The sequence below is a fragment of the Protopterus annectens genome, chromosome 8.part0 (assembly GCF_019279795.1).
Source record: "Protopterus annectens isolate FY-2018-M chromosome 8.part0, PAN1.0, whole genome shotgun sequence".
NCBI lineage: Eukaryota > Metazoa > Chordata > Ceratodontiformes > Protopteridae > Protopterus > Protopterus annectens.
Window position 1 is genome coordinate 911,380,842 of NC_056741.1, and position 13,484 is coordinate 911,394,325.

The 13,484-nt window shown below is 37.2% G+C and overlaps 1 protein-coding gene across 2 annotated transcripts in view; it reads right to left on the reverse strand.

Annotated features, from left to right (window-relative positions):
- The window catches only part of LOC122809152, a 134,967-nt gene that overhangs the window by 66,757 nt on the left and 54,726 nt on the right, over positions 1 to 13,484 (reverse strand). For both annotated transcript variants that reach the window (XM_044080432.1, XM_044080433.1), the window contains one exon: positions 3,420 to 3,752. In XM_044080432.1, coding sequence (XP_043936367.1) covers positions 3,420 to 3,752 — 333 coding nt within the window. The remainder of the gene's footprint in view (positions 1 to 3,419; positions 3,753 to 13,484) is intronic.

Below are 13,484 nucleotides of genomic sequence, written 5' to 3' on the forward strand. Positions count from 1 at the left end.
CTGCTGTCTTTTCACGTGTTTCATTTTAATACCTGCCCTTGCCTGAATGTCATCTCCTGGGCAGCATTTGGCATCATGAAGGGGACTGTCTTCTGGAAATAGATATTTAATGAGTGTGGTATGGGTAAACTTTTAAGCATATGTACTCTGCAAGACTGAACTCATTAAAACAGTCTACTCTTGCGGCTCTGTCCTATGGCAAGGCAAGCGCTGCACTGTTTCTTATGACTACCATAGTCCTAACAAGTTCTATATATTTTAATATAAGTGCTGGTCCACAGAAACACTTTGTTTTCTGCATTCCATTTGAGAAAATCACCCATGTGTATAAAGTTTATGTTACCTAACATAAATAGATAATCACATTCTAAACAGCCTAATCCTGCCACGTAGCAAAGTTATGGCACTACCTGCTAACTTTATCATTTTGTGATCATTTAGTTTGAGGACTATCCACCTCTGATTCTTGTTTCTGTCAGTAGTTAACTTAATCCCTATGGTTTCTTCATTTTTTGTGTATGAAATTCCTGGTCAATCATGTTAAACTGTTTGCACCAATAGATATGTATATTAATATTATCTATATCTGTGATATCATGTAAATGGTGTGCAGTACATCTTACAATTTGGTGTCATCAGAGACCCAGCAGGAGGATAAACCAATTTGTTGCAGATATTTGTCTTCCACTTTGAGAGAGAGAGAGAGAGAGAGAGATGTTAAGTTTTTGTAAATATTATTATAAAGCAGAAGTAAAATAGTCAGATTTCCATAAATATATCCAAAAACAAAGTTCACATAGGTGACCTACAGGACAAGAGTGAAAAGTTGGCAGAGTGCACAGTTTAATAGTAATACTGTGAGCCTATATGGCAAGATTAAATAACAGTCTAGGAATACTTTTGCAAATTCTAGTATTTTATGACTTTGTGTGTCTGCATGTAAGGCACTGTAATTGTTAGGTCTAACAATTTCAGTAATCAGTACTACTTTTGCCTTCTTTTCATGGACTACTATATCTGGTTTTCTAGCAACTACTTTTTTGAACTGCTAGTAATGGATGATCTCGTTGATGCACACTTCATAATTCTCTATAATCCTTTGTGGTTCATGATTGCAGTGCTTCTCCACTACTTCTGTATTGTAGTATTTGCACAATCCCCAGTGTAACATTCGTGCCACATTATTGTGCCTTTCATTATGCAGGCACATCTAGCAACAAGGTGTCTGACTGTTTCAGATTCTGTTTTACAGAGCCTACATTTGTGTATTTTCTGACCTGTTCAATGGACTTTGCAGTCGTTCACTATCCTAGGCTGTCATTATTGACCTTTCATCCTTTGGTTTCAACTCACCTCCCCTTAACCATTCCTGGATTAAATCCTGAACAAAATGAGGTTGTTCCAGGGGATCTCTACACTTACCCCTATATTTATGCATTTTCACATTTCTTTCCTTCTCATCTGGTCCTTCTTATGTTCTTTATTTTGATTTTTGACACATTCAGCTGCTTTCTGATTTTTGTTTTCTGGTTTAATTTTCATTCCCACTTGACACAGGAATGCTTCTGTTAAACTAAGCTGAGAGGTCATCCTAGACTTCCTCTCCTCAGGTTTAAACCTTTTACTATGTTTGGATTTGATGATGTCAGCAGAGCTGCATGCAATTTCACGACTGCAGATCTATATATGTAATAAATTCTAAGGAGGCCCATATCGCCTTCAGAGTGTGGATTATACAGCCTTGGTATCCACTGATTATTATACATCATTTGAAAATGTGAAACATTTTTTCTAGATTTTCTGTTCAACTGACACAGTACTTTTTTTGGGCCAGTCATTTACACCAAAACTGTAAATTAGAACAGGAGGAGCAAATTGGTTTATAGCTTAGGTTCATAGGTACATAGGTGTGTACTAGGTGGAGCCTTTGCAAGCCTAGCCCATAGGATTACCCTGGCATCATACCACCCAACCTTAGTTCCCAGTGCCTCTGTCAAGTAGAGCCAGTGGAGTGATCCCAGGGTGAATTTTCTATTTCCCATCCACTCATCAAGATTTCTCTTGGAGGGCCAGTGAGGTGCTCTCTATAGGTCCATAGGTGAAAAAGTCATTACTACCAAGTCTTGAACCCAGAACCCTGTGCACTACAATCACAGCAACATACCTCTCCACCATCTGAACTGTAAAGGCCACCTTTGCATGGGGCACACGGATTTTAACCAGGTACCTCTTGAGCTGCAGTCAAATGCTCTACCACTGAGCTTATACCCCCATTCCACTTTATTCCTAGATGTTAAAGCTGTTTTCATTATTAGTTTTAGTCTTCTGAAGCATTCCTTATTGAGTTTTATTTACATATGCTCATGTTTTATTATCAATCCTCCATCAGTTTCCAGATATTTATAAACTACGTCCTGCTCAAGTTCCTTTATATCACATTCCTGTCCCAGATTGGTATTTTATTAGTACTGCAACTTTTTTGCATTAAACCTTGCTTTTGCATATTTATCAAGACCAAATATAATTTTTATATCATCTGAGAATGTTTTAACACTGTCTTGCCATGGTAAATAACATCATTTTTGTGCTGTTATAAGATAATGTGGCTTAGTGATGCTTCAAAAGTGTATATGTGCATGACTGTACATTAATTATGTTGTGTGAATTCCATCTGATAACACAGATGTGGTTTGTAGTTTCATCCCCTATGACTGGGGAATTGCCTTGTGGAAGATGGGCAACTTTTGGAAGACAACAGTCTCTTCAGTAAAGCTGTTTGGGAGTATGGCATCACAGTGACAGTCTGTGTGTATGTCAGGGTATGTAAGTGGGACAATCCATATAAATCATAAAACCCTCAGGGTCCATGATTATTTGTCTTCCAGTTTTGGAATAACACCACCTAGTGGGCTCTGTATGAGACATTTCTAACTGTTACAGGTATAGAAGGGTTATTATACCCTCACTGCAGGTAAGGTTTATGAGGCTGGTGTGTTTGTGGTGGGGTTAGATGCTGAGTGTCATATACTTGACCTTTCAGAAAAATGCAAGTCATATGTTTCATGGCAGCTGATTTTGTGTATGGTGCGCACATTTCATCTAAAATCTTCAGTTTTGTCTGTTCATACTTGTGGGCAACAAGGGCAAAATAAATAGAGAACATGTATGTATAGGCATATTTTGTTGATAGTACCACTGGTGGACATCTAGGGCATACTGTGTGTTATGGTATGGTGACTTCAGTTAGTCAGCACTTGAGTAATCTTTATGCAGCTGATTTTGGGACTTACTTTTACTTCCCATATAGCATGTCTGACACAGATCCCACTAAAATGAGTGGTGAGATGTTATAAAACTAAACTGCTGAAATAGCATGATGCCCTGGGATAAGAATATAAGCCTGGAACTTGGTGACTTACCTTGCACAATAACTTTAGTAGACTCACAGTAGCTGGAGGAACAAAATACTTTGTTACACAGCTTCACAGTATAGATTGCTGCATCATCTGTCTGTACAGATGTGAACATGAGAGACTTGTCTGAAGTATTGTACTTAAGTTTGTTTTGATATACAGCTGGAATATGTAGTTTGCCATAATGTTCTTCTGCAACTGGCTTATGGAGTCCTGCACTGCTTTTGATGTTCCACACTACAGAATCTGCTTGCTGCAGGGCAGTCTTGTTGTCGACTTTCAAATGTACTGGCTCTCCTTGTAGAACACACACAACATCCATTTTGCACTCTGTATTTACTATAGAAAATAGAATTAAATAATAAATTAGTACTATTAGTGAATAAAAAAATATTTAAGTGTACAAATGTGTAATCAACAATCTTTGTAGCAGTGTGTGCACATTATTTTCCAGTTTTCTGTTTAGTGGTCTGCTTTTTACATGTTAACTATTGTTTATTTTCATGCAAGACAACAGCAGCACACAAAACAAAGGACATGAATAGTCATATAAGGTCCTGCAAAGAATTATGAAAAGCGTGAGGTGACTGGCAGAGCTAAAACAAAACAATTAACCCCATTACTTTTAAACACAATGTCTTATAATTAACTCTCAAATGACTTGAAAGACATGTCTGTTACTAAGTCGTTATGTTCACTCTTTTCAGGGTCTACCCACACTTCCACCTAATGCTGTTGGGGACAAATCTGTTAGCTTGCTGGAAGACCATTTCTTTAATCACGTATTTATGACCAAAGCTGACAAACCGTCTCGAGACAGTGCCAGAAACATTATCATCATATTTTCAATGTGCATGAAGCTAACTAAGAAATCATCACTGACAGCTGTATAACTGTTGAGACATTCTGTATCTATACTCCATTCTAGCTTTGTTTATTCATTTTAGTACTCTGTACCATAGAGTAATTGTAAAGTTTTCCCAAGGCATTGTCAACATAATGCATGTTTACTGGATTTATGCCTAATAGTCATGACTAGATGAACTGTGCTTGGGAAGGGTCGATAGCTCTTACCACTGAGCTATGGCAATTATGTAGTAATAATGCATAGCAAGAATGATCAGAAGACAAGATCCCCTACATAAGGAATGTGAGGAACTACAAAAATAGTAATTGAAAAATACTTTTCAATGTCCTTTACCCAGTCAGGCTTGACAAGCCCATCTCTGAGCAGACATTTCAGATTTCAGTATCATATCCTACATGGAGTCTTTTTCACTCTTCTAATAGTTTGTGCATCTTTAGGTCAACTTTCCTAACTGTATTTATTTCAGAGATACCTGGCAGGGGTTCTATAGCCTACAGATCCGTTTTCAGGATTTTTTTGCAATTCATGCTCCAAAAAACTACTTTAGGAAATTGCTGCTGCTACTGTCATTCAGAAAACAGTCCTGAATTTACTAATGCAGTTATTATTTTTCCCTTTATTTCTGTTTGAATCACTTTCAGCATTTTCCTGTAGTAACCATTAGCCATTTAATGTTTCACTGTACTTTTCCATAAACATATTACATTCAAAGTGTGGGACATGTGGGTATACAAGGTAGATTGGTGAAGGGGGATGTAGTCAATTATTGCTAATGATTTTAGTGACTTGATAAGGATTAGGAGGAATAGTGTTGTACTTCTGGCATCATTCTAAGCTGCTGCTAATACAACTCCTCTTCCTCTCTTGCCATTGACTCCAAGGTGCAGTTTCAGATATGCTGCGGAAGCATCCCATTCACCTCATAAAATAATTTCCAACATTTTCTGGTTTCTAAGCTCACTGAGAGCCCTCCTTTCCCCAGTCTCCATTATGTATTACATTGAAGAATCCTCTGATCGGTCAGAATTAAATGTTTTACATTCAAAATATAGACTTAAAAGTGATCATTTTGAAGATCTGAGAAAATGTCTGAAAACACTGCTCTGAGCATCTGTTTATTTAATTAATATAGCTGCCACTTTTTTACACTGCATTTTTAAACATTTTTTTCTTTAACTCTTTCTTAGTGGTTAGCTTGATACCACGGTCATTGTCACATTGCATATCTTGTACACTTTTAAGAAAGAATGCATGCTATGGAAAGGAACAGCTTTTGAACATATTATGTATGGAAAAACTTGTAAGGTGGCATAACTAAGTTGTTTCCTCACTGTTCTTGGTGTTCCAGTTAATTTCCTGGCTGATGAGACTTCTGTGTTAACATGGGCTGTTTTTAGATACTCTGATTTCCACCCACATCTCACAGACATGTTGATCGGTGACTTGATAATTCGCACAATGGCCTCCCAACAATGTGGTGTTCTGCCCAGGATTAGTTTTCTGCCTTACTCACACAGAATGCTAGGAAAGGCTCCATCTCTCTTATAACTCTAAATTGGATAAAGTGGGTATTGGAAACTTTATGAATGAAAGTAATAGAGATATAAGAAAACTGGGAGACTTTGGATAACTATGGGATGAGGAATGACATTTTGTAGCAGGACCATTCAGTGAATCATTAGCTGAACACCTCAGAATTCTTCTGACTGAATTTCAGTTCCTTTACCTCACACTGTGGTGTGACCTCAGAAATAGTTATGTTTGGGCTGTAGAAATGAAGTACTTCATCTTAGGGAGTTGTGGAAAACCTTAAACATTCAGTTTTGCAGTGTTAATGATGACAAATCCCATTTCAGAGAGATGACATACAGGAGTTTTAAAGTGAATCCCATTTTGTAGGAAAGCAACAGAAGGAAGTAAAGATGTTAACAGGAGCTAACATAAGTCACTGGGTTAATGGCAGAAAAACAGAAGACGCTGCTTGGAGTTTTGGTTTGGATGTATTGCAGATATATTGCACTCAGTCTCCTGCATCAGTAGTATTTTATTTATTTATTTTATGTATTTATTTGTACTTTTAGTGCCGTGGTGGTACAGCGGTAGCGTTGTTGCCTCACAGCAAGAGGATCTCCTGTTCGATTCTCGGCTAGAGTGCCTTCTGTGTGGAGTCTGCATGTCCTCCCCATGGTCGAGTGGCCTCCGAAAGACATGCGTGAATGGGCGTGCCTTCACTGAAATTTGGGCATTGGGCTGGCAACTCGGCACCATAAAAATTTACTGCCAATCATTAGCAGACCACAGTTCCACTGTGGCGACCCCTAACAGGGAAAAGCCGAAAAGACAGACAACATTTATTTATTTGTAGTTTTATGCTTTCATTTTTGAGGAGTTTACTATTATGAAAGTGTGAGTCAGGCTAGATATTGAAATATAAAGTAACTGTGGCATTGTACTTAGCAATATCAGCAATAATACCCCTAGAGAATTTAAAAAAAATGGGACAACACATTTTAGATGCAACATTAGTTTGCATGTAAAACAACTCTGTTGCCTTAAAGGGTTAGAACTATATTATTATTATTATTATTATTATTCAGTTTGCGTTTTAATTTGTATATATTTTGCACTAGCTGCACATTGAACAAATATTATCATTGTTTCACATATGCAAACAGATCATGTGAGTTATAAAGAGCAAGCAACATATTATAAACAGAAGCCTAAAGAGGTATAATCAGAAATGCAAAGCATCAGGAAAAACATATGGTGGTTCTCATTAAATAATTGTCTCGACTTCATACTGAATTCCATGAAACCAACGAATCTTTCACTGTGATCAGTAAAGGTCAAGACAGCAGATACACATTGCTCATCGATAGCACAGATCTGAATAAAACATATATGAAAAAGAGAGAATAAGAGAGCTGCAATACGGTGTTAGAGTAATACCTTTTAATTTCTAAAACTGTATTAAAAATACTCTGCCTAAACACCATATACCGATTAAAAGAAAGGCAGTTTCTGCATGTTTGTAATGATTACTGTACACTTAAGTGGAAAGAATTTAGGACTAGTAGGTACAAAACTGGTGAGAGGAGTAGCTAAGACAAACAAATGTTCAAGGAGTACTCTAAAAACATATATAGTATTACAGAAGGGACTACTGTTGAAGATGTTTGCAGTGTTTGAACTTCCATAACTGCAAAGCACAAGTGATGGAAATAATAATGAATCACAAAGTAACATAGCGTATTGGTAAGCTTAAAATCAAGATGGCTTTGGAAGTGGGTGGACTGTCCCCTCAATTAAAATAAAATAAGTAAGAAGAGACCCATCTTAATGGAACTGGTTTTTGGGAAGAAGACTCTTATCCCCAAGCTTCGTTACTAAAACTGTATTCATTTTGCTAGTGAAAAATGGCTTAATTGCAGATTTAGAGACATCATATAGGCCAATGCTGGAGTGGGTAGAGAAGAGTGTCAGGAGTGATTTGTGGTAGATGAGTACCAGTAAGAGTGAAAGGGAAGGTCTACAAGAGGGTAGTGAGACCAGCTATGTTATATGGGTTGGAAACAGTGGCATTGACAAAAAGGCAGGAGTCAGAGCCGGACATGGTAGAGTTAAAGATGTTAAGATTTGCACTGGGTGTGATGAGGGTGAGCAGGATTAGGAATAAGTATATTAGAGGGTCAGCCCAGGTTGGACGGTTTGGAGACAAAGCCAGAGAGATGAGATTACATTGATTTGGACATGTGCTGAGGAGGGATGCTGAGTATATTGGGAAAAGGATGCTAAGGATGAAGCTGCCAGGTAAGAGGAAAACAGGAAGGCTTAAGTTAAGGTTTACGGATGCGGTGAGAGAGGACATGCAGGTGGTTGGTGTGACAGAGAAGGATGCAGAGGACAGGAAGAAATGGAAACGGATGATCCGCTGTGGCGACCCCTAATGGGAACAGCCGAAAGATAAAGAAGATTTATATATATATATATATATATATATATATATATATATATAGATATATGTACATATATATATATATATATATATATATATATATATATATATATATATATATATATATATTTATATATATATATATATATATATATATATATATATATATATATATATAGATGTATATATATATATATATATATATATATATATATATATATATATATATATAATATAGTATTTATGAGATGCTTTGTACATAAAAAGGGTTTTGAGATGTACAGTGTCTATATAAATACCAAATAGTGAATATCACTGGATTGGGGTTATAAATGACGTATTTGATATATAGAGCTAATCCATAGAAAACTACCTTATATACAATGCAGACAAAAGTATAGCAGGACTGCAGAAGTGGTATATGTTACTGATATGCAAGATGGCAGGTGGCATGTGCAATACAATGCAAAGAGGTATACAGCATGAATAATTATGCTAAACCAATTTAGGGACAGCTATAGTGTGTGCCATAAATGTCATCTGGAACTACATTGCAGTGCAGCCACATGAGAGCACTAACTAAAAAGAAGCTACTGCAGTTGTATGGCAGTCCAGTTCCTGAAGCAGTTTATTGGGTGCAATACTACTCGCCCTCCATCGCATAATTTCACACATGCACACACATGTTGTAGCATGGATGGCACACTTCCCAGTTCCCAGGGTTTTGCCCATTTTATACAGTTTGCTTTCTAGGGCCCTGAAAGCAATGCTTTCAAAATTTCCCATATTGTTAAACCAAACTGATTTCATACTGGAAAAAAATAAATGAATACTAGAGTTGCTTTCACTCAGTGGAAAGGAGAATAAAAATTGCATTTGTAACTCTATTCCTGACAGCAGATGTTTTCAACAACCACTGAATTTAGTTCATCTTGTTTGGTCTTTGATCTGGTTAATTGTCTTTATCAGACAAAGGATAAGACTCACTAAAATCCCGAGATGATTTAGGTTTGCCATTTAGTGTAGTGCATACGTCTCAGCCTCTTTGTAACATTAATCTGGACAAAGCCTGACAAAATGGGGGGAGGGGACAAAGGCCCAAAAATAAGTACAGATTTTAAATATTCCTCTTATAAGCTTGTAAATTTGCTAGAGTAACAGGGATTGTATTAACATACATTTTCTGAAGGATATGAAGTCTGAAACTCAGATGCATGTCATTATTTAGTGACTTCAGTCCTCATATCATTCCAGTGATTTGTCAGAAAACCACAAATGTTATGAGGAATAAACTGAAAATATGAGGCAAAAATCTGAACAGTTGAGAAATATGGTGCAGAGACAAGAAAATGTGACTCAGAGATAAGTATAGCCACAGTGAGTGAGACCTTACTATTGGCTGGTTACTATGTCTCTGAAATGAGCAAAGTGCTGTCAGTCCTGATCATGCTAGTGTTCTCCCTAATGACATCCAATTAGCAAAGCCATCCACCCTACATACACACACTGTCTGGCTCTAGCATTCCCCCACATGCACCCATGTCCAAACATCCACAATAAGCCACCTACAGGTGCTCACACTCATGGAAACACTCGCCCATTACCCTATATGCATACTGCATCATACATGTGCACACACATGCACAGACTCTCACAACCAGACTTGTGATGGCCCCACATAACCTGCCCCCATCTGACAACCCAAACAGACAGAAACACGCTCACATTTATGCAGCCTCAGCCATTCTAGTACATTCATGTGTGTGTGTGTGTGTGTGTGTGTGTGTGTGTATGTATGTGTGTATATATATATATATATATATATATATATATATATATATATATATATATATGTATGTATATATATATATATATATATATATATATATATATATATATATATGTATGTATATGCACACACACACATACACACACACACACACACACATACACAGGCACTTACTCATTCATCCACCCAACCACCACCCGCAGACTCCCACATCATTGCTGAACTTAACTACAAGAAGAATACTTTGATAGAAGTAAATGGATAGCTGTCACATTTTTATAGTGGTCACTTTTTCTTCAAATTTTCCTTGTTGGAATGATTCTCTGAATTGAGGCAAAATGAACTGTAGTAGATGCCATGTGGAAATAGCAGTAAAGATGATTTAGTTAATATATACATTCATATTTAATGAATATATGTTATTAAATAAAGTATCTTTACTGCTACTTCCACGCGGTGTCTGGTACAGTCTGTTTTGTGTTACTCTTTGTACATGTACTGCCAATATTTGGATTTTGTTTGATTCTCTGAATTTCTCAACTAAGCAGATCAGGAACAGAGAACATTTCTGGGGAAGAGCACATGACTAAAAAGAATGAGCCAGTCCCCTGGCTGGACTACCACATTAGCATTGTCTTAATTCACAAGACCAAATTCCACACTGAAGCTCCCGAAAGTGGAAAATCTTAGCAGTAACGCAGTCTCTAAATGTGAAAAGCTTAGCACAGTGCAGAAGCATTCCAAGTTCAGACTGCTCCATCATGCTAAGCCTTTGTCAATTCTCCAACAGAATATAAAAACCCTTTACTTCTCCAAGGGTGTTCCACATAGCCCTGTGCACCTTAGTGCTGTCATGCAACAGAGAGCTCCAACAGCTGCTAATTACTTCCACAAAATCGTGTTTCTTTCTTAATTTTACAGAGACTCTTCAACACAAAGTACTGCTTTAATCTGATCTACTAGTTTTCTGCCTCGCAATTTTACGCATGCATATACATGTGCTGAGAGAAAAATAATCGTATGTTCTTTACCAGCTTGCAACACAGAGCTAAACAGTTCAGCTTTATTATCTTCTTGTGAGGCACACATTCATGCATAAACTGGTAGTGAGACAAAAGCAGGTCACAAACTTTCTGAATTACACTTCCCTAGTACTGCATATAGTTCATCCTTCACTGCTTGTACAATGTGTATGTCTGTCTTTAGTGTTTGTGTGTATGTTTGTGTGTGTGGGGGGGTAATAAGCTAGCTAAATATATGCTTTGTATTTTACCATCTCCCTACTTAACCTATATGCTATGAATCACTACATTGGTGTATGCTGCATATCTATAGGATGCAGGGACTGCAGCACTGTGTTCCCGTGACACAGCACAGTGTAAGCCTGTCCTGCATCTATTGCACTTTCTTAGTGATGTGCACCATTATTCTCACCTACAGAGCCACAGGGGAATAAGAACATTTATGAGGAAGGAGCAATCATGGTTTCTTAACATATGAAGAGGCATGGTTTCTGAGGTAGAAGTACCCAAGGTTACTCTTAAAGTAGGAGGAAGATGTAATAAGCTGTAGGCAACCAGTTAGGCCTTTCCATGTATTTGAGACAAAAGCTGTGAATTTTTTTATTAGCTTTTGTGGAACATTTGGAGACTACAGAGCACAAATGGTTGCAGCATCTGAGAGAGAGAAGACAAAATAAAACTTGATGACTTCCATTACTGGTAATACTGGCTCATGTTCCATCATGAAGGTGACAGTGAATTATACGTAACAGACGCTATTAAAGTGCATGCATGAACCAATGATAACTGCTTCAGAGAGGACCAATCAGGAAGGTGCCCAACAACAGACCAAGTCATTCAGAGTGGACATTTTTCTATAGCATGATGTATTTGTGGTGAAGTAAGGCAGAACAAGTGCAGTGGTCAGTGGTCTTGTAATGCTAATGGGTGAAATGAATATTGGGGTCAAGAAGACTCCCTTCTAATCAGTGGTCAGAAATAAGAAGACCCACTACAGTACTTCAAGTTTACAGTTGGCAATAAATGTTTAATAGAGGGGTGGGAGGATGGTATAGTGATTAATGTTTTTACCGTACCGACACAATGTGCAGGGTTTGATTCTTACATGGGATAACTGGATAGGCTTAAAATGGCCCACAAGGTCAGTTAGCCGAGTACTAACCTATGAAACTATGCATGAGGTATAACTTGTGTACTTAAGCTCTTGGTTAAATATGCACAGAGATATCTGTAAAGCTGCCTCTTTGAGTGGTGACACAAGACATGTATTTAACATACATGATAGCTTGAAAGTGTACATTGCCAGGTTCTCACTCCCACAGTAGTGTTCACTGCATAGTCATTGTACATGTGTACATGTATACCTGGCAACAGTGTCTTGAGGATATCTGAGGATCCCTATCAAAAGTGCAAAACAAATACTGAATACTGATTCTTCAAAAAAAAAAAAAAAACATGATTCTACACACCACAGTGGGTTCTGAAACTCAGCAATACACATTTAAAGCATTTATTGAGAGGGGAGGATGGGATCCCAGTCTACCACACCCCTGTTACTAGTAACTATTATTTTTGTATTTCAACTTAATATTTACTCCCGACAATATTCACACTTGGATTTCTATTTCCCTTTCCTCTAAAATAGGTGAATAAAGCATATAATTTTAATAAATATGTAATGTTTAACATCTTTTCCCCCCACAATGTTTAGTGTAGCTTTACATAACTATGGCTTGATGTCAGTTAATACACTGATGTAAATGACATTGTATTAAACAAGCTTGATTCTTAGATAGGAGAAGCAAAGAGAAAAAAAATATATATACGCAGTAGCTTAACTCCTTTTTAAAACTGAAATACATGCTATATGTTTTGAAGGTAGTGACCAAATAAAATCGCCAGTTTATCAAGGATTTAAATCCTTTGCTTCATCTGTTAGTAGGAGACCTGAAACAGAACTGAGCTGGTTCCATGTAGGTGTGAAGGACAATAACATTATTGTATCACTGCTGCACTTCCTTTTAGGAAGCAAAAATATTCAATATGATATACAGTAAACCTGTAAGGAAGTTGTAATAAAAGAGTTGTATGTGGTTGATAGTGGCCAATAAGTTTGCACTTGTTTGAGATTAAGGATATGATTAGTCATAATGATGAATAAGTGAAATGTAGGTGGTCAGAAGCTGGAGTTATATTGGCTCCACCTGGCCATACCACAAGGAAGATTTAATTACCTGGGAGCTGGCTACAAGAAACTGTTTGGGAGAATCCTAAATGTATTGCATGGGATTTGGTTAGGGAGCATACTGGAATGTTGGGTTTAGCTAACAGATGAATTTTAAAAGTTCTTAGCCCATTAGCCCATTCTCATGTGGGCTATCTTTGAAAAAGCAAGATGGTAAAAGTAGATGGAAATGTTTTGAAAATAAAAAGCTTG